Below are 26,421 nucleotides of genomic sequence, written 5' to 3'. Positions count from 1 at the left end.
AAGAATGTTACTGTATATAATAGACAGGTGGGTGTGAAAGGTACAATACAGCAAATAGACTGAGAAATGTGAAAGGTGCTACATAATAAATAAAGTAAATGTACATTAAGGTGCTACAGACAGACAGACAGACAGGAGAGGTGCTACACAACAGATCGACAGATCAAGAGCAGCTACTCACGTCCAGATGTGCAGGGAGCACAAGGCAGGAACAAACCCTGGATGGGATGCCGGTCTGCACACCAAAGCACGGGTTCGAGGCCCAGTACACATTTCATTGCATTGCCCCTACAGAAGGGTGTGTTGTAACTGGTAAGGATGAAGACAAGGGCACTATAAAGTCTCAGCAGCGCCTCCTAGTACACCGCGGTGGAATAAGCCAGTCTAGTCTCTAAAGGTGCTCCAGGGCACATCATGGAATGGATGGGCAGAATGACATCTTATGTTGCCATTGCCCTCTTTTCCTCCAATGTCTCCATCATCAAGTTCACGTCGGTCCTGTGACACAGATGGCTTTCCTGATCAGTTCATGCAGCTGCAGACCACAGTGTAGGACCCCCATCTCCGTCTGCTATAGGATGTTGTCCCCCATACAGAGATCACCTCAGAACCAGCAGGTGAGGCGACTTACCAAGGACCAGACACAACAATCAGCCGGTGTGGTGGCCGTCTGGCTTGCATGACCCTGTGGTTTTATACAGCTCCTTCTCTTCAAGAGCTCCCAAGTTCATTTAGACTTCCGTTATTCCTAGCATGGGAAGGTCCGTCTCAGTGGTGAGGAGTGACCAGACAAATGCCGTCTTTACAGTCCACCACCTTAACCGCTAAGCCCCTTCACTTTTGTCCATGTCACTTTTATTCTCGTGCTCGCCCCCCCTTACAGTTTCTTTTCACAGTTCACTCAAGACCTCCAACCGAGATCGGGCTGGTGGGCTTTCAGAGCCCCTCTTGAGCCGATTACAAACTACTCCTCACTACTCTGACGACAGACCTCATCTTGTATAGTGCCTTTACCACTTTACGGGACTCTGCTTTATGGAGCAGTGAACACTCGGCTCGTTGCCCGGGCGGCGTTGTAAAGTCGAGCTGCGCCACGCCAAGTGCCTAGCTGAGTGTTTATTGCGGTCAGAATGAGAAACGTCGGTAAGCGTGGCCATAAAAGCAGCTGCCGCTGGGCGCGCGTTTTCCATCAAAGCACTAAAACAAACAAACCTCTCAACCCTCTCTTTGCCTTTTCCAGTGCCGTCTCGTCTTTGCACGAACGCAGTGGGTGACGCCTCGTGAAGCTGTGCCTGGAGATGGCTCACTGGGATTCCTGTGACAAGAACTGCCTGGACCATCTGTCGCTGACCACCTACGCCATCACCTTCATCCTGGGCTTGCCTTTCAACCTGCTGGCCCTCTGGGCCTTCTTCAGGCAGGCCAGACATAAAAGCCTCACCCCTAATGTGGTCTACATGACTAACCTGTGCCTTGCCAACCTGGTGTTTATTATCTGGTTGCCCATCAAGATAATGGAGACCCTTAACTCACGGTGGACCCTGCCTGCCATCTTGTGTCCCTTGTACAACTTCTGCCACTTCAGCACCCTCTACGCCAGTGCTTTGTTCCTCACCGCCATCAGCGTCGGCCGCTACCTGTCCATCGCTTTTCCCATCCAGTACAAAATCTATAAGAAGGCCAAGAACTCGTGCATGGTGTGCGTGGTCCTCTGGGCTCTGGTGCTGATCCATGTGGCTCTGGTGTCCATCACAGAAGGCAACGGCAGCAGGTATTTTGTTTTTTCTTCCTCCAACAACACCTCCACCTGCTTCGAAAACTTCACCCAAGCCCAGCTGGACTTCCTTGTCCCGTTACGCCTGGAGATGTCCATTGTCCTCTTCCTTGCCCCTCTGCTGGTGACCACCTTCTGCTACCTGAGCTGCATTACGCTTGTACTCCACACCCAGATGTGTGCCAGGAGGAAAAAACGGGTGATCCTAGTGGCGGTGACCACCCTGCTGGTTTTTGTGGCCTGCTTTGCCCCCTACAATATCTCCCACGTGGTGGGCTTCATCAAGAAACAGAGCGTTTGGTGGAGACGGGAAGCTCTACTGACCAGCACGTGCAATGCCTTTCTGGAGCCCATCATTTTCTTCTTTCTGTCCACCTCCATGGAGCAGAGCATCTGCCATTGCTGGCTCACGGTTCGGGAGAAGAGCATAGCACTGGATAAAACAATGGCCTTGTCCTGCCACAGAGCCACGGGGTGACCAGACAGTGGAGCAAATCTGGAAGACCCCCCTACTGATTCCAGATCTACAAATATATTTTTTGATGACTGGAATATCAAGGGAATCTGATTGGCACGTTTGTCCATCCAGGTGAAGGGAAAGTCGCTTTAGTCAGTTGACGTCCATCAAGCTTCTTCTGATAGATAGAGACCCTCATCCCCATCCCGGGAGATGGCTTTGACTCCAAAGGTTGGAAAAATTAAAATGGGAATAAAAAAGGTGATGACTGGCAGAGGGGGTGGCACAGATTGATTTCTTTCAATGGACCTGTGGAGCCTTGCTAGAACTTCTCAACGTCCTTTTCCATTCATGAGCAGCTCTCTGTGCGTTAAAATGTCAAACCGTCAGCAAGGACAGTGTTGGATATCTCAAGACGAACTGCCCGCTGTACCCACTGGTGGCTACTTATCCTGGTGTGCCAATGAAGTCTTCATTTTTGCAAATGTATTAAAAATAAAACACTGAAATATCACATTGACACAGACCCTTTACTCATTATTTCGTTAAAGCCAGTGTGGAGTCTTCTTGGCTTTGCACACCTGGATTTCTGCCATTCTTCTCTGCAGGTCTTCTCAAGCTCTGTCATGCTGGATGGAGACCCTCGGTGGTCAGGTCTCTCCAGATTGGTTTCAAGTCTAGGATCTGGCTGGGCCACTCAAGACCTTTCACAGAGTTGTCCCTAAGCGATTCCAGTGGTGTCTTTGCTTGTCACCATTCGGCCCAGTCTGAGGTCCAGAGTGTTCTGAGCAGGGTCTCTCTCTGTACTTGGCTCCATTCAGCGTCTCCCTTAACCCTGTCTAACCCTCCCCAGTACCCGAGGCTGCCACCACCGTGCTTCACAGCTGAAATGGTATTGTACTGGTGATGAGTCGCGCCTGGTTTCCTCCAGTTGTGATGCTAATCATTGTTTCAGTAGACCAGAGAATGTTGTTCTTTAACCGCCTTTCACACTCCAAATGGGCTTTCATTGAGGAGAGGCTTTGGTCCGGCCACTTGGGCATAAAGCCCAGGTAAGTGGAATGTTGCAGTGATGGTTGTTCTTCTGGAAGTTTCTCCAAACTCCACAAAGGTTCTCTGGAGCTCAATCAGGATGACCATTGGGTTCTTGGTCATCTCTCTTATCGTGACCCTTCTCCCTTGATTGATCAGTTTGGTTGGGTGGCCAGCTCCAGGAAGAGCTCTAGATGTTCCAAACATCTTCCATTTAAGGATTAATTTTGTTATTTATTCACCTTATACAATTTCCCGTATTAGGAATTTGTTGTTTTCTGCATAGCCCTTGTGGTCAGAGTGCAGGGTCAGCCATTGTACAACACCCCTGGAGCAACTGCAGGTTAAGGGCCTCGCTCAAGCAGTAGGATCCCTTTTGGCAGTAACGGTACTTGAACTGGTAACCTTCTGGATGCCAGCGGTGATCTTTAGCCTCAGGGTCACCACTCTGCCCACTGTGCTCTTGGGAACCCTTCAGGGCGGTGCAGCCGCCTTCCCCGATCTCACGGCTTGGCCTGCGCTCACCTGTGGGACTTTCTACAGACAACTAACTGAATGGACACAGGTGGTCTCCAAACAAGGTGTAGGAATATCTCCGTGATGAGTAAGAAAATGGGGTGCCAAACCTCAGGGATCACAGTGAAGGGTCTGAGCTCATGTGTCAGTGTGACATTTCAGCTTTGTCATTTTTAACACATTTTCAAAAAATTTCTAATGTCCAGTTTTTGATTTCTCACTCTGGGATGTTGTTTGAGGAGGGGAAAAAATTAAAATTAAAGGACTTTGGAACATACAGACAGACCTCAGTATGTGCGTCTCAGGGACTGCAGGTCTGACTTTGTGGTCAGCAGCACAGGAGCGCTGCAGGGGACTGGACTTTTCTCCAGTCCTGATCAGCCAACATACATCAGACGTCCAATACAACTCTGAGTCCTGCCACGTGCAAAAGTTCACTGATGACACTGCTATAGTGGGCTGCATCAGGAGTGGGCAGGAGGAGGAGTACAGGAACCTAATCAAGGACTTTGTTAAATGGTGCGACTCAAACCACCTACACCTGAACACCAGCAAAACCAAGGAGCTGGTGGTGGATTTTAGGAGACCCAGACCCCTCATGGACCCCGTGATCATCAGAGGTGACTGTGTGCAGAGGGTGCAGACCTATAAATACCTGGGAGTGCAGCTGGATGATAAATTAGACAGGACTGCCAATACTGATGCTCTGTGCAAGAAAGGACAGAGCTGACTATACTTCATTAGAAGGCTGGCGTCCTTCAACATCTGCAATAAGATGCTGCAGATGTTCTATCAGACGGTTGTGGTGAGCGCCCTCTTCTACATGGTGGTGTGCTGGGGAGGCAGCATAAAGCAGAGGGACGCCTCACGCCTGGACAAACTGGTGAGGAAGGCAGGCTCTATTGTAGGCATGGAGCTGGACAGTTTGACATCTGTGGCAGAGCGACGGGCGCTGAGCAGACTCCTATCAATCATGGAGAATCCACTGCATCCACTGAACAGGATCATCTCCAGACAGAGGAGCAGCTTCAGAGACAGACTGCTGTCACCGTCCTGCTCCACTGACAGACTGAGGAGATCGTTCCTCCGCCACACTATGTGACTCTTCAATTCCACCCAGGGGGGTAAACGTTAACATTATACAAAGTTATTGTCTGTTTTTACCTGCATTGTTATCACTCTTTAATTTAATAATGTTTTTTTGCATCAGTATGCTGCTGCTGGAGTATGTGAATTTCCCCTTGGGATTAATAAAGTATCTATCTAATATAGTGCCTTTCATATCTATCTATCTATCACAGCTGCAACAAAACAAAATGATATAAAGTGGAGGGTCTGAACACTCCCTGAAGGCACTATATATGCAGCATGATTTCAGGGTGGCACAACACTTTGTGCTACCGCCTCACACTTCCAGGTGACTGGGACTCGATTCATGAACCGGTCATCGTGCATGTGGAGCCTGCATGTTCTCTCCGTGTCCCTGTGTCAGTTACTTTTTGGTATTTCCATTCTCCCCCATATATAAACATTCGGGTCAACTAGAGACTCTAAAAATCGTCCTGGCACGACTGATGTGCTGCTACAGTAAGTCTGCTATGTACCTGATGGTAGACTGCCATCTGCTCCAGGTTGGGTCCTGCCTTACATCTAAAGGTTCGTTCCTGGTGCCTGCTGGCATTCTGTCCAAGGCTGGTTCTTGCCTGACACCTGATGGCCGGTCATCTGCTTCTTCACAAACCTGTGGTGGAGTAAGCAGGTACAGAAAACGGATGAATGAATGACTGCATCTGCATGCACCGTCCACACGGGCAGTTTCTGGGCACAGGATTTGAACCCAGGACTCTAGACCCATGAAGCCACTCGGCCGCACTAAAGATTACTTTCATAAAAATGATTTTCTGAATGGCGGTAAGTGTAGGATTTGAAGAGGAAATCTGTTGGAGATGCTGGCGACCAAAGCTGTTGTACTGAACTGTATGAGATGGCAGTCGAGTTAAGGAATTAGAAATGAAAGAGGGAAAAAAAAAAAAGCCAACATTGTAACCAGGAGAAGAAATGCTTAATTGTGGTCATGACATGTAGAGAGATTGTATGTTATGATTGGTAGTCTTTATTTTTTTACAGTTCTTCCTGGATGTACAAGTCCAATTTGAAATTTAGAACATGAAAGAATCCAAGTATAACGTTAGTGTTTCTTGTTATGGCAAACTGAAAGAGTAGACAATAATTAGTTCTGTTGTGATGCCACAATTGTTTTGTCATGGGTGCCGCCATTTATGACGTGATCACGTCAGTCTTTGTCATTACGTTCTTTTCCAGAACCAAACCCAAATACACAACACACGGCGTCACCGGAGCAGCCACATAAAGAACGTTACGCACATTCCCAGGCAGGTAATAAAAACAGTTTGGTACACAAATCAAAATCTTGTTAAAAGACCTCCTGTGTTTGTATTTGTTGTGTCGCTTTTGACTTTTGATTCTGATTTGTGGTTTTGAATTTGACAGTCGATTGGATTGCGGCACAAACTCTGAACAACAGTGTGATCTCCCGATCCAATTCATTACAAATTTTGCAGTCTCATTCCGAGTCAATAAACCCAAATGTAACCAGAGACGAGACATAAGACAAAAATCGAATAATCCAAGAAGCAAAACATAATTTTATTAAACTAACGATAATAAGGGGAGGAGTTTTAGCCTGAATCCACAAACTTGGACAAACCAGGAGGTCCGAATGGCTGACCTTTACACTGTGTTCACATGTCCTCTGATTATTCAGAGTTATGGAGTTTCACCTTCTCACTTTTTGGTAGGACTATTTGGAACAACAAAAAGTCGCTGCTGCTAAGTTACTTGGTCTGCAAAAAAAAACCAATTCAAGATAAAACGGCACTGAGTGTGGAGATAAACAGCACCATAAGCGTATTAAATGGAATCGCGACTCTGCAAATGCAATTGAAGCTAACAAATGGCATTTCTGGCTGACCACGTTATTTGGTTTATTTTATGCAATTGACTGAGGTGAAAGGTCAATGTTACGTCACAATTTGGACAATTCGGTTTTGTTTTTGTCCAAATTTCCCAACTTGTGGCTCTAATTTTTTTCGGACTTCACGTTGAATTTCTGACTCTGAGGTTGGATTTACCTTAAATATGATAGCACGTGAACGCAGAATTGCACTTTGACCTATGATGTCATGCTGTCCGTGACCTCTGGTGTCTCCCGTAATAACCACATAGCAACCGTCAACATTAATCTCCCAAAATGGTGGTGCCCATAACAAAAACAAGATGGCACTGTGGGATAACAAAAAAAAAAAAATATGCATTGAAACACAAATGAAATGTGACCTTTGGATTTCTGGGACTCCAAAACCCCTAAAGCAAGATATTATATATATTATAATATATATATATATATATATATATATATATATATATATATATATATATATATATATATATATATATATATATATATTGTGGAACACAGCCCGGACACAGACAGGCAGACATCTTTTAAGCACCACAACACGTTTATTTACAAGACTAATATTTACAAGGTGAAGCACACAACCCAAAACTCCCCCAAAGTCCAGGCCTCGCGCACACTGCCTTCCTCTCAGGTCCGCCTCCACTCCTCTCCTCCGAGCTCTTGTCTTCTTCCTCCCAACTCCACCCATTGAATGCTGGGAGGCGGCCCCTTTTATCCCTACCCAGACATGGTCCAGGTGCCTACTGATGAGCTACCACCGGCACTCCCAAGTGTGGCGGAAGTACCAGCTGCGCACCCGGAAGCACTCCGGGTGTCCCTGGTCTTCTTCCCCCCACCACTTCTGGCTGTGGCGGAAGTGCTGAGGGCCAGGGCTCCTCAGGCATTGGGGCACTCCCTGGCGGTGACCATGGGCCCCTAAAGGGTTGAGCTTCTAAGCTCTGTTCCCGTGGTCGCCCCCTTGTGGTCTGGAGGAGGTATAAGCCCTCCTCCGGTCCTCCTGGGCGTCAGGCTGGGTACCACCCCCAGCCACTCGCTACAATATATACATACACTGTTTTTTGAGACCCAGGAGGTGTTTAGAAATTTTAAATTGAGAGTCAAATCCTGATAGTTGTGTGGAAAATGAAAGCTTGTGACAGAATTGACTTTCCAAACAATGTAATTCATTGTGGACGACAGAAGCCATTGGGGCTACGTGCTGATTAATCATCGAGATGAGACACCAACCACAGGTGAGGACAGGGCTGTAGATCGACTAGTAAACTGACAGCTTTGTCTTTAGACTTGGCTCCTGCTTCACCACCACATGGGTGAGGACCAAAAGAACATGTTCACAAGTATAAGCAACAGAAATGTGGTTTCTCTGGGGGGCCGCTGGACTGACACTCCCTCTTAGGGTCAGAAGTGCAGAGCAGAGTCACCACTACCCCAGATCAAAAGGAGGCAGACGAGGTGGTTTGGGTATGCCGTCTCAGTGGATGGAGACCCTATTCCAGATCTGGATGTGCTGGAGGGATTAAATCTGTCTTGTCTTGCTTGGGAACACCTGGGAGTGACCCAGGAAGGTCTGGAATGTGTAGCTGGTGACAGAGAAACCTGGGTGGATCTGCATGACCTGCTGCCACCATGACCCTCAGCAGGACAAGTGTTTTCTGATGTTGAGAAAAGAGGAGATGAAACAGAGTGAAGATCACTGGGGTTCTGACCTTGGGCTCTGAGGAATATCAGTGCAGCTCACACATTAACTTGTCTCCTATCTTCTTATACATAAATGTCTACACATGGAAGTGTGTGTGTCTGTCTGGCCCGGAAGTGAGAGGTGGAGTTGGGGTGATGGCTCCACCTCCGAGGAAACCGAAAACTCGCTTAGCCACTCATAATATAAGAGAGGTGAGCACATTGGGGAAAAAAGACAAAGTCACTTAGCCATTAACATCGGCAATCCGGTATCCCTTTAACTTTTCCTCCTGCCGCTAATGCACAAGTAATGACAGCATGCTGACAAAACAAATCCTCCTAGGAGAGAGACGCCCAGAGGAGTTAATTTCAATTCAATTTTTTTTCCCCGACGATTTCAATAGTTTCTAGGACCCCGGGCTTACACAGCTAGTGTTATATAATAGTCAACATTTAATAGAGACACCAACCCTGGATGGACAGCAAATACTGCGGATGCAGAGAAAAGTCCCGGAGAAGCCACAAACCTGGATGAACGTTTGGAAAACAGAGTAACAAGTACAGCAAAAGGAAGATTACATATAAATCCAAGATCAGCAACGCTGACCTACTGAACGAGACATTCTCATCGTCCAGATGATGAGAAAAGCAATGAAATGGCTAATTAAAAGTTCAAGTATATTGTGAAAACTGCTGAATATAAATCAAGGAGCGTTATTGTCAGAAGTTAGGTGGAGATGCTGAGAAGGCAAGTGGAGAGTCGATCACCACATATGGGCCAGCTGGTCAGACAGTTCTAAACTGGCAATAAGGACATGGCCGCTCTAATTGTTAGAGACACCCAGATGCACAAATGCGACATGTCCGGCTGTGGCAGAACCAGACTGAGAAGTCCAGCCCTCCAAGAAGTAAGAACTTCCCTCTCCTCTGTAAACACGACCATCAGGACCCCATAAAGCTGATCCCACTCAGTTCTTTCAGGTAATTCACCACTGAATGTCTGAGGACACCTTGTGGACACTATGAGGAAGTGCATTCAAGAAGAACATCTGCACATGAAGCATGGAGACAAAGCAGCTGGGGCAGCCCCTCTCTGAGCCTCATACCCTCAGTTGGTTCATACTTCACTTCTCCCACAGCCCAAATCTGTGCAGGTTATCTTAACTGGCCAGGTACACATCTGGGTGCCCTTTGATGAAGTGGTACCCCATCCAAAGATAGCTTATACCTTGCACCTCATGCTGCTGGGATAGCATCTCTCCTAACTTCATATCCCCAAAAATGTGCAGGTTAGATTGGCTGACAATTCTGGTGTGTGCCAGTGTGCCCGCTGATGAACTGGCATTTCATCTTCAGTTGGTTTATAAATCGCTTCTCACACACCCCAAATCTGTTCAGGTTACCTTAACTGCCAACTCTAAATTGGCCTGGGGTTACCCCTCTCCCACACTGGCATCCCCTAAAATGTGCAGATTAGGCTGACTGACAGTTCCGGTGTGTGCCAGTGTGCTCACTGAACAGCTGGCATCCCGTCCTCAGTTGATTCATGCAGCGCTTCTCCCAAAACACCAAAATTTGTGCAGATTATGTTAACTGACCCCCCTAAATTGACCCAGTGTGCCCTGCCATTCACTGTATCTCTGTCAGGGATTGGCACCCACCTTGTATGGATAGTCTGGATAGACTCTGCCCACCTGTCAGCCTCTGTTAGAATAAGAAGATTCAAAATAACAAACGAATGGGTGGATGACTACGGGACTCCTGATGGCAGGCTGCACTCGTCCTAATGGCCTGAGATAGCTGCTAAATGTCAGTGCTGAATTAAAAATCAAACACAGCCTGCCTCCTTTAAATTTTTGGAAATGAGATGTTTGCTTCACCAGGCCCTCTACAGACTCCAAGTTTAATAAGCTGCGTCTTTGTGAATTTATGATCGCCTCAGCTAACGGCTCTTGTTAGCGTGCCAGTGCCTCTGTCAAATTGGGCCTTGGAGGCCTAGGCTTGTGTGTGGCCCCACAGAAACCAGTGGATGTGAACTGCTTAAACCAAAGTAACTGGGACTGTGCGGCACTAACCTCAATGCAGTGGCATGTGTTCACCACAAGGTGGGGACCTTTACACATACATCTCATGCTCTCCTTAATTCACTGGCTCGCCATTTCCTATTCTTCGGGGGGGGGGATACAATGGCAACATGCTCAGCTGGACACAAAAATGACCCAAGAAGAATCTCCAGCTGCTTCAGAAGATCTGGCAACATTTTTAAATGTAGGCCACTTAGTATTGTGAGCTGGAAAACTCGTTAAAGCTTTGATTCCCTTACAGGTATCCTTAAGCCCCCACTATGCACAGTCACGTCACTGCAGTAGACGTGGCCATTCGCTCTGTGCCTGGCACCAGGGACCTTTCAGAGAGGATTTGTAGGCAGGTGAGGAGCATCTCGGCCGGCTCTCAGTCCAAAGCTGCCTGCCTCTGTGGAGGGAGTCATTTGCATAGCATCATAAACTTATCAGTTTACTCGTCCAACGAAAGGAGCTCAGGGTCCAATTGGGAGGGGATCTGAGCAGCACATGGGACTCCCAAACATCATCAGTGAAGAAACACACTTGTATGCATAGGAAACACGGGCATTCAATAAACATTCTGATTATAATAATAATACTATTTATAATCTTTACATTTATATAGCGCCTTTCTCGTTAAAGCACTAAGTGCTTTACATAGTGCATGTGGAGCTACTTCAACCACCACTAACGTGCGGCATCCACCTTGATGATGAGGCGGCAGCCATTTTTGCGCCACATACATGAACTATTAGGTGATGAAGTGGTGAGAGAGAAAGACAATCAGAGACAGGAGATGATTAGGGGGCCAGAATGACCAGGCTGTGGTGGGCAACTTAGCCAGGACATCAGGATACACCCTACTGTTTATGAAGGATGCCCAGAGGTCTTTAATGACCACATACAGTCAGGACTTCAGTTTTATGTCTCATCCAAAGGATGGCACCATTTTAACAGCACAGTGTCCCCATCACTGCACTGGGACATTGGGATCCAAGCACGGACCACAGGCTAAGCGCCCCCTGCTGGCCTCACCAACACCTCTTCCAGCAGCAACACAAGCTTTTCCTGGTTGGTTTTCCACCCAAGTACTGGCCGGGTCTGAATGTGCTTAATTTCAGGTGGATGACCTCTTGCTATGGCTGCTGTCTCGCCTGCCATTTTTTTTAGTTAATCACAGTGAGTTGTTAAGGCCATGTCACATGACCCTTGCAGCGATATTCCGTCACAGACTATATTTACTTAATCTTAGTGTTTCGGGGTCAGCCGCTGCATACCCCGTGACATTTAAGTCACATCTCCAGTGACTCTGTCTGCAACCTTTCTGTCACCATTAAGAGACCACCGCCAGTCCTAGACCACCGCCAGTCCTATAAAAAGAAGTGAAGCTCCTTGTATCGTGTTTCAGCCGGGGTTCCTCACCTGGCTGGAGCCTACAGTCTTGGTTCTTGTGTCATTTACTTCTGTTAATGTTATGTTTATTACATGACTTGCATTGTATGTTATGCTTTGGTTATATTCCATGTGTTTTGTGGATGGTTCCCCTGTCACTCACCAAGACCCACCCTCTGCTCTCTAAATCCAGAAGATCTCCCACAATTCCTGGCGGTTCATTTTGAATGCGCTTGGGAGGTTTGGTGAGTTCTGTGGTTTTGATTTGCTTTGTGCTTTTTGTGATCTTCTGGATTTTTTGACCTTCTGCTCTGCATTTCATCCATGCTTGATAAATTTATGTTGGGTCTTGTTCTCTTAGATTATTTTGTGCTTCAGGCAAATCATTTACAGTATCTCACAAAAGTGAGTCCACCCCTCACATTTTTGTAAATATTTGATTCTATCTTTTCATGGGACATCACTGAAGATCTGACACTTTGCTCCAATGTCAAGTAGTCCGTGTACAGCTTGTATCACGGTGTGAATTTGCTTTCCCCTCAAAAAAACTCAACACACAGCCATTAATATCTAAGCCGCTGGCAACAAAAGTGAGTCCACCCCTAAGTGAAAAATGTCCAAATTGTGCACAAAGTGTCAATATTATGTGTGGCCACCATTAACTCTCTTGGGCATGGAGTTCACACGAGCTTCACAGGTCGCCACTGGAATCCTCTTCCACTCCTCCATGACGACATCACGGAGCTGGTGATGTTAGAGACCTTGTGCTCCTCCACCTTCCCCACAGATGCTCAATAGGGTTTAGGTCTGGAGACACACTTGGCCAGTCCAGCACCTTTACCCTCAGTTTCTTTAGCAAGGCAGTGGTGGTCTTGGAGGTGTGTTTGGGGTTGTTATCATGCTCTGCTTCAGTATATCACAGTACATGTTGGCATTCATGGTTCCCTCAATGAACTGTAGCTCCCCAGTGCCAGCAGCACTCATGCAGCCCCAAACCATGACACTCCCACCACCATACTTGACTGTAGGCAAGACACACTCGTCTTTGTACTCCTCACCTGGTTGCCACCTCACATGCTTGACACCATCTGAACGAAATAAGTTGATCTTGGTCTCATCAGACCACAGGACATGGTTCCAGTAATTCATGTCCTTAGTCTGCTTGTCTTCAGCAAACTGTGCATCATCTTTAGGAGAGGCTTCCTTCTGGGACAACAGCCATGCAGACCAATTTGATGCCATGTGCGGCGGGCATATGGTCTGAGCACTGACAGGTGGACCTCTGCAGCAATGCTGGCAGCACTCATACGTCGATTTTCAAAAGACCACCTCTGGATATGACACTGAGCACGTGCACTCAACTTCTTTGGTTGACCATGGCGAGGCCTGTTCTGAGTGAAAGCTGTCCTGTTAAACCGCTGGATGGTCTTGGCCACCGTGCTGCAGCTCAGTTTCAGGGTGTTGCCAATCTTCTTACAGCCGAGACCATCTTTATGCAACAATTCTTGTTTTCAGATCCTCAGAGAGTTCTTTGCCATGAGGTGCCATGTTGAACGTCCAGTCACCAGTATTAGAGAGTGTGAGAGCGAGAACACCAAATTTAACACACCTGAGACCTGGTAACACTAACGAGTCACATGACACCCGGGAGGGAAAATGGCTAATTGGGCACAATTTGGGCATGTTTCACTTAGGGGGGTACTCCCTTTTGTTGCCAGTGGTTTAGACATTAATGGCTGTGTGTCGAGTTATTTTGAGGGGACAGCAAATTTACACAATGATACAAGCTGGACACGGACTACTTTACATTGTGTCAAAGTGTCATATCTTCAGTGTTGTCCCATGAAAAGATAGAATATTTACAAAAATGTCCGGGGTGGATTCACTTTTGTGAGATACTGTATGTCTTTTATTTCTTTTAAATGATTATAAATCTGAATGGGTATCAGCAGAGTCAGGCCATATTGAGATATTTCTTCCAAAACTGGAGTTATTATTTTCATTTTATTTTTGTTTGTTTCTGCTGTGGGTCATTCTGTTATGAACTACAAGTCACACGGTGCAAAAATCCCAGAAAGCACTTCCAAAAATGTTCACTAGAGGGGGATATACTGGCAAACCTCAGCTAGATAAAAGGACAAACACAAAGGTTTATTGTTTTTCACAAAATGTTCTGTCACACAGTGAAGCTCCGCAGCACACAAAAGACATAAAGGATCTGCCTGAAACATGAAGCAATCCAAGCAAACAAAACCCAAAATGAAATACCAAGAAAAGTCGAATAATCCAGTAGACCACAGAGCTCACCAGAACTCTCAAACACAAACAAAAATGAACTGCCAGGTACTGTGAGGGACCCTCCAGATACAAAGGGCGGTGACTGGCAGGTGGTCCCGCCTCTTGGGGAACCACCAACAAAATATAAGGAACATAACCAAGGCGTAGTACACAAAGCTGGTAATAAACAAAAATATAGGACACAAAAATGAACACAAAAGACTTGAAACAAGACTTTAACACTAGAACTCCTGAAGCCTACAAAAAGACTCATACTCCTGGCCCACCTCAAATTCCTTCACACCCCTCCTCAGCAGCGTCTTTTGATTTTGTAAACGCGTTGATCGGCACAAGCAGCCTGCTGTCTTATCACTCGCCTTGACAGAGCTCAAGCCAAGGCTCCATATCTGCGTGTGATGTGCCTGGAGTTGTAAAGGGTAAATAATACAGGATATCGTTATTTGGAATCCATGCATTTCAGGGGTGTCCCGTGTCTACAAAGATCTGGGTTAGTGTAAGATGAAAGGAAATAAATGTGAGGCAAGAGATGCTGAACACATACCTGAAGCAGAAGCTTTTTCCATGCTATACTAATAATGATGTGAAGTGTGAAGACTTTAGTCCAAATATCAAATAAACATGCATGCTTTTATTCAAAAATATAACCAAAGAAAACAAAAAATCATTCAGTTTCCATGTGGTTGTCAGTGAGTTACAAACCCAAGCTGAAATGTCAATTGACGGGGAGTTTACACGTATTCTTGAATGAACTGCTGCTTTATAACCCGAAGGTCCCGGGTTTGAGACCGGGCGCTCTGCGTTTTGAGTAGTGAGCTGCTATTATTATTATTTCTAGATAGATAGATAGATAGATAGAAAGGCACTATATAATAAATAGATAGATAGATAGGATAGATAGATAGATAGATGTGAAAGGCACTATATAATAGAGAAATAGAATTTGGTATAGTAAGCCGGATGGATGGATGGATGGATGGATGGATGGATGGATGGATGGATGGATGGATGGATGGATGGATGGATGGATGGATGGATGGATGGATAGATAGATAGATAGATAGATAGATAGATAGATAGATAGATAGATAGATACTTTATTAATCCCAAGGGGAAATTCACAACATTTGATTCGAGTCTGTAACACCCAGTGTACTAACTTTTACGTTGGTCAGTTTTATTCTTTCAGTGACGTTCACGTTGTACCACAAACTCGCCTCTCCCTCTTTGAGTTGATGGCGTTTATCTCCATTCTTTTCACGAGAGCAGCGCTGTGGCTGATGCCTGCTCAGAACTGTTTCTTGTACCGGTAATTAAAGATACGATGCCCCGTGACCACCATCAGACTGGACAAAGTCAGGACTGTTACAGACAGCATCTTCACGTCGCTTTCGCTGGCTAATAGACAGCTCTGCACTCTGCCTGGCACGGTAAAGTAAAATGGGACTTCCACCTGCAGCTAAAGTCACTTCAGTACGTGAGCAGTTCACCACGCTAGTGTTTAGATCTGGCAGTGCCATGCTGATGGTGCAGGCACCCAAAAATATGAAGCCTTTGATTTCAGTCTGTAACAGCCGGTGTGATTTTTGGCTGAAACATGACCCAAGGCCATGTAACATTACATGACGTTTCCAGCGATATTCAGTTGGCTTCATTTACATTGTGGAATGAGCCCCGGACACAGACAGACGGACATTGTGTTTACACCCAACACACGTTTATTTACAACTAGCCAACCTGCGGCGTAGCATACGCCGCATAATTATGTATTGATGGGTGAACACTTCCTGAAATACACAGTTGTCCAAATGTGGGTGGGTTTGAGGATACGACTGTAGGTGAATGAAAAGATGGAACTCTGGAGAGTGCAACATACAATTGTCCGTGGCTGACAATTGGAGGACCGCCGTCGCACGCTCATTCAGTGATTCACATCCATGACAAACGGTTTTACATGCTCATTCAGCGATTCACATCCGCGACAAACATGCCTCCTCTTAGATGGTCCTGCCGTGTCCACGCTCGTTCTCAAAGCATACACACCACCTGGTCATGTGCCCGCTCGCAAGAGCAACTCACGGAGACCCACCCACCAACTCTAAGACCTTGGCGTGTAAAACAGTTTGCGATGGTGGACGCGGTTGTGCGTCATAACCGAAAAGAATAATGAAAAGTCAACATGCCTCAGAGGTGCATGTGGAGTGTAGCAGAGATGAATGACGCCCTGTTTTGTGAGTTGCTGCGTCCGAGTTGGTGGGCGTGGCTCTGTGAGTTGTCGTCGTATCCAATGGTCTTAGAGTTGGTGGGCGTGGCTCCATCCTGCGTGCTCCATGGGTGTCTTGCTTGCTGGCGGCTTAGTGAATTATATATATAGATTATTTAAGTTGCCCAAACCCCAGTGCCACAGCACCCATCACCCCAGTCCAGGCCAACACCACAGTATGCCTTTCTTCTTCAGACCACCTCCTTCTCTCTCTCTCTCCTCAGACCTTGTCCTCTTCCACCTGACTCTAGCCACTCCATGAAGGGAGGCGGCGGCCCCTTTTATATGTACCCGGATGGGCTCCAGGTGCTGCCCGGCAATCTTCCACTGGCACTCCAGGTGTCCCCACTTCTCTTCCCCCCAGCACTTCCAGGTGTGACTGAAGTGCTGAGGTTCAGGGCTCTCCAGGCACGGGGGGGGCGCCCTCTGGTGGCGACCATGGGCCCCTACAGGGTTGAGCTTCCCAGCTCCATACCCGTGGCCCCCAAAGAAACCAGGGTGGTCGCCCCCTTGTGGTCTGGAGGAGTCACAAGCCCTCCCGGCTGGGGTGCCACAACATAATCTTAGGGAGTTGCATGACAATCATGTACTTAGACATCCCCAGTGACTCAGTCTGTGACCCCCTTCCATCACCATTCAGGGTCCGCCCCCCAGCCCTATAAAGGCATGCTGGGAAGTGAACTCCCTTGATTGGTCCACCTAAATGCACCCTGGTGGAGTTTTAAAGCCTTGAATTATTGAAATTTCAAAGCTTATTTTTATAGGGTTACTGTATTCCTGCAGGCCTCGTACCACTTCACGGGAGTATTGACACCCTCGACTTAGCGGGTCTAAAGATGTTATGTTGGCTTCAGTGCCAACTCATCATAAATATTAAGGGGGGTGTTCAGTAGGCTACAACAGAAAAAACAAATCCATGAAAACTTCAAGTGTAGACTTTGATAGCATCGTAAAGGTTGACCAACTCAAAAGTATGTATCTCTCAAATGGCCTTACGTTCAGATTCCACAGATGTCATTGTGGGTCACCTACGACTTGACCGATTACATTATAATGAGAAGAGCGGAAAATGAAGTCTCTCTGGCTACTCACTGTAAGGATGAAGCTGTTCTGCCAGATCCTCAATAATCACCTGGTAGGGTGCAATGCTCCAAACTGCCAGCAGAGGTCACAAGTGCTCTGTAGAGGAAAGTAAAAGAGAAGAATCAGGAGCTGAGTGAAGAGCTCCATTAGTTAGACACACACAGGCCTGGCTACTCCTTAGCAAAGACGCTAAACTTTTTATTTTTTTATTAAAGGCACGTCTGAGTAAAGCGGAGTGGACTCAGAGCTTTAGCCACCTTAGCTGGTTGATCAGCAGACGTGCTGCTGCATTTGCATCATCTTGCCAGCTTCTTCGTGATCAGTGCAGGTTCTGCCATCAGCGGAGACTTGTGGTAGTCCAGATGTGACAAGACCAAAGCTCGCACCAGGTGTTGTGCTGCATACTTTCTTAGGCAGGTCTGATCTTGTGTAGATATTCAGACAGTCATCCTCTAACCTGCTTGTCCTACAGGGTCACGGGGGTCTGCTGGAGACTATCCCAGCTAGCATAAGGCGAACGCAGGAACAAACCCTGGCCAGGGCACCAGTTCATTGCAGGGCGTATTGTAGGCATTGTATACGGTAAATCTGCAAGGTCAAGCAACCATAGCAATACGGTCCATGAAGGACACCTGGTCCTCAGTCTTCACCCCAATGCTGTGTACGAACAGAGACTGTTAGCGATAAAGAGCCGAGCAGAACACTGATGAGGTGCTGAACTGATGGACTAGCTGGCATAAAAAGATGATCCATCTTTGGAGATGTTGAGCTGGAGATGGTGCTCCTTTATCTGGACTACAATATCACTGAGACCTGCAGAAATTCCAGCACATATATTGAGTGGTCCTCTGGAGGGAAGAACAGGCACAGCACCAATATGAGAAACCAGGAGGCTGGATGATAGAGTCAAGTGAGGAGGTGGTAGAAAGTGAAGAGGAGAGAACCCAGCACTGATCCTTGTAGTGCCTTGACATCTCTCTACTCCAGGATCTGCTCAAAAGGTAGGACTCCAACCACCTGAGGACACTCCCAGTGATGCCAAGATCAAGATGGCCGTTGACCGTGTCGAAGGCAGAAGAGAGATCTACCATTATCAGTATTGCATTTTTCACTTTGTTGATGTGCTTGTGTTCCCTTAACATTGAATGATCACAGCAGGTTGATGCAATACCCGAGAATGCGTTGAAGTGGGTGTCATAAGTGGTCCGATTCTAAATAAATAACTGACGTCCCGAGAGCGTGCAGGCTCAGAGTGGGTGCAGATGTGTGCATGGCGGTGCCAGGTTGATCGCATGCAAATGCAAGTGGATCAGTCAGGTGCCTCATTCAAACCTCAGAGTGGGCAGAGGGTCACATCTGCACCCAATCAAGCTATTATAAGAAGAGCCTGCACAGCAGGGGGGGGGCACAGAAACAGAAAAGAAAAAAGACAGCAAGGAGAGACTGAAGGTTGTAATGAAAGAAAAGAAAGAAAGAGTGAAAGACAGGAGTGGGAGAACGAAAGGCAGGCGGTCGGGGACAGGCCTCGGGGCGAGGAGCGCTGCCATCGATCAATGCAGGGGAGTAGGATCGGCCCGTCATGTGGCGTCTACCGAGGTCGCCGATTTACTGGTGGTGGGAAGGTCTGGCGATGGTGACCTGAGCTGGGAATCGATGATGGACGGCACCTGTTGGTAGCACGTATCCTCGTGCTGCGGGATCCATAGACGGCAAATCTGTTGGCTTTTGAAAGGAAGCATTGGGGTTCACGTTTTTAAAATGGAACTGCATGTGGTTTATAGTTATTGATTTACATTTTAAACCTCCATAATCACCTAATTATACTGACTATTTACTTACCAGTAACGGCGCACTGTTATAAAGAGAACGTGCAGCGAATCCACTTGACTTCTAGTTTTCCTCCTCTTTCTCTGTAAGTTTATCATTCGTTTGCTCAGAGGTTGATGCACTTGCCGCTTCCTGAGCATCTCTTCTGTTCTCCACCCTAGCGGCCCACTTCTTCTTTTCTTTCGTCACCATCTCTTCTCGCTAAAACTGATTTAAGTCAGTGTTTGTGTTGCAATTACTTAGTAAGTTTTCTTTAATTTTTCACATAAGTCTTCAATCTGCCTCAAGAATGATAAGGTAGGGGAAGTGACGGTGAAGGTGGCAGTGATGAGAACGGTGCCCATGCATTCGTGCCACATGGCTGCCCTGCTGAGTGTTGAACGACTTCCGGCCTGTCACTCTGACATCGCATGTGATGAAGACTATGGAGCGGCTGCTGCTTCACCACCTGAGACCACAGGTTCAACACGCCCTCGACCCTCTGCAGTTCACATACCAGGTGGGAGCAGAGAATGCCATCATCTACATGCTACACCGATCCCTCTCTCACTTGGACAGAGGCAGTGGTGCTGTAAGAATTATGTTTCTAGACTTCTCTAGCGCCTTCAACACCATCGAACCTCTGCTCCTTAGGGACAAGCTGACAGAGACGGAAGCAGATTCATACCTGGTGGCATGGATCGTGGACTATCTTACAGACAGACCTCAGTATGTGCGTCTTGGGAACTGCAGGTCTGACATTGTGGTCAGCAGCACAGGAGCGCCGCAGGGGACTGTACTTTCTCCAGTCCTGTTCAGCCAACATACATTGGACTTCCAATACAACTCTGAGTCCTGCCACGTGCACAAGTTCACTTTTGACACTGCAATGGTGGGCTGCATCAGGAGTGGGCAGGAGGAGGAGTATAGAAACCTCATCAAGGACTTTGTTAAATGGTGCGACTCAAACCACCTACAACTCAAACACCAGCAAAACGAAGGAGCTGGTGGTGGATTTTAGGAGGCCCAGGCCCCTCATGGACCCCGTGATCATCAGAGGTGACTGTGTGCAGAGGGTGCAGACCTATAAATACCTGGGAGTGCAGCTGGATGATAAACTGGACTGGACTGCCAATACTGATGATCTGTGTAAGAGAGGACAGAGCCGGTTATACTTCCTTAGAAGACTGGCGTCCTTCAACATCTGCAATAAGATGCTGCAGATGTTCTATCAGATGGTTGTGGCGAGCGCCCTCTTCTACACGGTGGTGTGCTGGGAAGGCAGCATAAAGAAGAGGGACGCCTCATGCCTGGACAGACTGGTGAGGAAGGCAGGCTCTATTGTAGGCACGGAGCTGGACAGTTTGACATCTGTGGCAGAGCGACGGGCGTTGAGCAGACTGCTGTCAATCATGGAGAATCCACTGCATCCACTGAACAGGATCATCTCCAGACAGAGGAGCAGCTTCAGAGACAGACTGCTGTCACCATCCTGCTCCACTGACAGACTGAGGAGATCGTTCCTCCACCACACTATGCGACTCTTTAATGCCACCCGGATATACAGATCTCGAGTCAGGAAACGGGCAGAAAACATCATTGCAGACCCATCACACCCTGGTTACAACCTTTTTCAACTTCTTCCCTCTGGTAGGCGCTACAGAGCACTGTACGCCAAAACTACCAGACATGTGAACAGTTTCTTTCCTCAGGCCATCACTCTCATGAACACTTAAGTCAATCTCACAGCATCAGGGACAATACTAGGTAAAACCGGAGTCCAATTCCTTGTATGTGTACATATACTTGGCCAATAAAGCTGATTCTGATTCTGATTCTGATTCTGATTCTGATTATACAAAGTTACTGTCTGTTATACCTGCATTATTATCACTCTAATTTAATATTGTTTTTTATCATTATGCTGCTGCTGGAGTATGGGAATTTCCCCTTGGGATTATATCTTGCCTGAAGAAGGGGCCTGAGTTGCCTCGAAAGCTTGCATATTGTAATCTTTCTAGTTAGCCAATAAAAGGGGTCATTTTGCTTGGCTTTTCTCTCCCTTGGGATTAATAAAGTATCTACTGATTCTACAATAAAATAAAATAAAAATAAAAAGAGGGATAACCTTGGAGGTCAAGCATCACCCCAAAAGCGGACAGTAGACGTCACGTAGTATATGAGTACCAAATTTCAGGTCAATCAGTCAAACGAGCTACAGGTGATTTAAAATCCTGGACAGACAAATGAACACCACGGTAGCGTATTAGATATAAAGATTAAAGACCGCAGTATTTCCACTTTGCTTTTGAATTCCTTTTAAATTAAGCACTTATCACTTTTTTTTTTGCACCTACCCCTTGCTGCACGTGTGTGTCCTCATTTGCTCCGCTCATCTCAGTTCATGACTAGCGATGGTTCGGTTTCAAGAGGCTCCCGGAAGCAAGAAGGAAGCATGGAGCCGACCCCGAGCGTCACAGTGGGAAGGTCTGAAAACTCCAGAAGGACGTGAACACAGCATTAGAATTGCTGTCCTTTATGTGGGGACAGCTGGTTGAATTCACTCCATGGTGACACGATGACCAGAGCCCCCAGTCTCACAGCTCCAGGGCACTTAGCTAAAGTCTCGGACCGGACCAGACCTGTCTGGCTGCAGTTTGCATGCTCTCCTTACGTCTTGTTTCTTTCCACATTCCAGGTAGACTGTTCCGGAGTGAGTTGGCATGTGTGTGTGTGTGTGTGTGTGTGTGAGAGAGAGCGATGGCAGGACACGCTAATCTCCCTCCATAACCCTGAAGTCAGACTGAGCAGCTTTCATCTTTCTCTATTTCTGACTGTACAGGTGCGCCTGGTGTGCCCGTCCCGTCCCGGGTTGTTTCCTGTTAAGTGTCTTTTTGCCGTCTTCGGCCACATCTCAGTCTGGGCTGCAATAAGCTGGCAAAAAGAAGGAGAAGATAAAAGGAGCCCCCCCGAGGTCTGTCAGTCAGTTGTGCTTTATACCACAGACCACCTTTCACTGCAAAGTAATTCACAAAATGATGAACGTGATTGAAAGGAGCCATACAATGTTTTGACATGCATAGAAGAAAAGAGGAGGCAGCAGAGGAGGGGACCAGAATACTGGCATACTAGGCGAGGAAGGACGGAGGGTAACGTCTTTCACGCAGCTGTCTGATGGGGCCCAGACACGTGTTTGCCAAAGGGATTTGTTGGTTTCCCTCCATGTTAATGATGATGTGCGCTAAACGTGCTTCAGTAATTTTTATTAGCTGTCCCAGTCTGCATTATCAGCTGAGCACGAAGGAAATTGTACCCTGCAGGCACGGCGGCACACCTGGGCTTTATGCACTTGGGGGCAAAGATATAATTGCCTTATTGTTATTCAGCAGCAATGCAAGAAATCGTTTCTGCCAATCCACGCACACGTCTGCGGATTTATTCTTGTGTAATTACAGTTGGAGGTTTAAAGGCATTGCAGATTGCAACTTTGGGTTATTTTATTTCTATTTTCTATTAGGCGCATAATGTAAGACATGGAGGTGATGAACCGTTCTCCTGTTGAGCATGGCCAGGTGGCAAAGCAGGATCTGAGGCTGCTCGATCAGAAAGGCCTTTTATTTGTGGCTCCCGTCGTGCAACAAACTGCACCATTACTGGACAACACGTCCACTCGGGGAGACAAATGAGTTCCAACGGGCGAGGCGCACACATTATAACTGCGTTTAAAAAGACCATCGCCATACGTCAAAGGGCCAGTGAAGTTAGGAATGAGCGTCATATACAACAAAAAACATCCACTAAGATGAGAGGAGGCCATTCGTTTTCTGCGTATTCAAAGAGTGTTGTCCCAAGCTGTTACTCCATCGAAATGACAAAGAAAAACTGAGCTCTAGAAAATGAGCCTCCAAATAACAAACAGACATCCGGTAAATAGCAAAGGGAAACCTCTGATAAATAAGAAACACGTCCGATAAATCACAGGAACAAACATCCAATACATCGTGAAACGTCTGATAAATAAAGAACACTAATGTTATAAATTAGCAAACAAACATCTGAGAAATTACAAAAGATGAATGTCCAATAAATACAGAATACACAAGTCTGACTAATAACGAATACGAATGTCTGATAAATAACAAGAACAAATAAAAAACAAACATGAACGTCCAATAAATACATAAATACTCACGCTTGAAAATTAACAAAAATGAAAATCCGATAAATATTGAACACAAACGTCTGAAAAATAACAAACATAGAGTCTGATAAATAGCAAAGGGAAACCTCTGATAAATAAGAAACACGTCCGATAAATCACAAGCACAAACATCCAATACATCGAGAAACGTCTGATAAATAAAGAACACTAATGTTATAAATTAGCAAACACAAACATCTGACAAATAACAAAAGATGAATGTCCAATAAATACAGAATACACATGTCCGACTGATAACAAATACGAACGTCCGACTAATACGGAACACAAACATCCGAAAAATAAAGAATACTCACATCTGAAAAATAACAAACATCTGATAAATGAAAAACAAACACAAACAATTTATAAATAACAAAAATAAATGTGTATATTTATTGGAAAAGTCCAACTAATATCAAATACAAACATCCAATAAATAAAGAACACTCACGTCTGATAAATAAGAAAATCAAATAAAAAACAAACACGAACGTCCAATAAATAAAGAATATTCACACCTGAAAAATAAGAAACATGAAAGTTTGATAAATAATGAACACAAATGTCTGATAAATAATCAGAAATGTCTAATAAATACAGAACACTCACGATCAGTAAACAGTGATCCCAAGCATTGAATAAATGACAAACACTCACGTAGATCAATAATGAACACAAACATCTAATAAACAACAAAAAGAAACATATGATAAATAAATAACACTCAGGTTCAACAAACAGCGAACACTCACGTTCAATAAATAACAAACACAAACATCTGATAAACAAGAAACACGTCTGATGAATAACAAGAACATCAAATAAAAAACAAACACGAACGTCCAATAAATAAAGACTACTCACCCTTGAAAATTAACAAAAATGAAAATCCGATAAACAATGAACACAAACGTCTGAAAAATAACAAACAGAAACGTCTGATAAATAAGAAACACATCCGATAAATCACAAGCACAAACATCCAATACATAACATCAAGAACCGTGTGATAAATACAGAATACACAAGTCCGACTAATAATGAATACGAACGTTCAATAAAGAACACTCATGTCTGATAAATAACAAATAAACACACACGAACGTTCAATAAATAAAGAATACTCATATTTGAAAAACAACAAACATGAAAGTTCGATAAATAATGAACACAAATATCTGATAAATAACAATCAGAAATGTCTTAATAAATAAAGGACATTCATGATCAGTAAACAGTGATCCCGAGCACTGAATAAATGACAAAACTCATGTACGATCAATAATGAACACAAACATCTAATAAACAACAAAATAAATAAATAACACTCAGGTTCAACAAAAAGCAAGAACAAACATTTGATAACAAACACGTCTGATTATTTACAAATATGAATGTCCAATAAATAAAGAACATGAATGCCGGATAAATAACAAGCAAGAACGTCCAATAAGGAAAGAACAGTCAAGTTCAACAAACAGCGAACACTCACGTCCGATAAATAATGAACAGAAACATCTGATAAATAAATAAAACTCACATTTGATAAATAACAAACGTGAATGCCCCTTTAGGACTAGAAAACCAGAACAATCGTGACACGAACAGGCCATTCTGAACAAACAAGTGTGTCAATACCACTCATCTTATTTCTTTAAAATGCCACCAAGTCGAGTCCCCAAGGCTGCGGTCTACCAGACTCCTGGCCACATGTCGGCTGTTTTTGATTCTTCACATGAGTGGAAATTCCTTTCATTTGTGCAAAATTGACCCTTCACGAGTCCCCATTTGTGTTCCAGTAAGTCCACCTTTGACTCCATTACCTGATATTTTCCCTCAAGTTGGTGTTTCCTCAAACTATCTAGAAGTCTCCAACACTGACTCCACTCCTCCATGCAGAATTCTTTCAGCTGTGGGACGTTTCAGGGGTGTGTGGCTTCGAGACTTTTTGGAAGATTTTTTCAAGTCCCGCCCTCCTCTCAACCATATTTAGCCACGCCCACAGTCCTCTCACCTCTCATTGGTCTGAATGCTTTTGTCACACGCAGTTCCTGCACTTGTCAGTTCTTATAAATTTTGACGTTTTCCTCACTTTAAGTTCCCAATTAAAGAAGACGTATTATGTCCAAATCTTATAGAAGAATTTCATCCCAAAGGGTTATCAACAGAAGAAATGAGTACACAGGCAATCCTAGCACCGAGAAACGTGGAAGTCAAACAAATTAACGTTAAAAATTGTCGATCGGTTACAGGGCAAATTGGTTAAATGCATATCAATAGACTGAGATGAAAGAGTCGGTGGTGATGGCGCGGAAAATAAAAACATCCAACTTACAATATCATGAAGAATATCTACAACTGTTAACACCGTCTGGTCTTCCACAGGCCGAATTACTGTAGAAAGGAGGACGTACCGTAATGTTATCACATAATTTATGTCTGAGTGATGGGCTATTCAACAGGACAAGGTTAGTTGTATTCAAAATAGGTCGAACAATTCTGACATGTAAAATTATAACAGGCAACAAGAAAGTTAATGTAGTCCATCTAACATGACACCAAAGGAGATCTGGATATGCCAATCATATTAAAACGTTTACAGGTTCCCATTAGAAGAGCTTTTGTAAAGACAATTAACAAATCACAGGGACAAAACATTCGAAAAAGTCGTTTTATTTATTAGAGAGAAATTCACTCACAGGCCGTTATACGTTGTCACAGTCCAAACACAGAATCACAGTTTAATGCGATATCGATGAAAAACTAATTCAAAAAATTGTTTTTACTGAAGTTTTACAGTAAAAGTTTAAAAAGTATCTGCGTGTTGATTTCAAATCAAAACAGATTGAAAATGTATA

General features: G+C 45.3%; 1 protein-coding gene across 1 annotated transcript; it reads left to right on the top strand.

The window, feature by feature from the left end:
• Window positions 1–1,255: 1,255 nt before the first annotated feature.
• Window positions 1,256–2,269, top strand: si:dkey-211g8.9 (free fatty acid receptor 2). The gene has a single exon (XM_028823719.2). The coding sequence runs from the start codon at window positions 1,299–1,301 to the stop codon at window positions 2,250–2,252; it is 954 nt and encodes a 317-aa protein (XP_028679552.2). The 5' UTR covers window positions 1,256–1,298; the 3' UTR covers window positions 2,253–2,269.
• The last annotated feature ends 24,152 nt before the right edge of the window (window positions 2,270–26,421 follow it).

This window comes from Erpetoichthys calabaricus, chromosome 17 (assembly GCF_900747795.2).
Source record: "Erpetoichthys calabaricus chromosome 17, fErpCal1.3, whole genome shotgun sequence".
NCBI lineage: Eukaryota > Metazoa > Chordata > Cladistia > Polypteriformes > Polypteridae > Erpetoichthys > Erpetoichthys calabaricus.
This window is presented reverse-complemented; position numbering and strand designations above follow the sequence as displayed.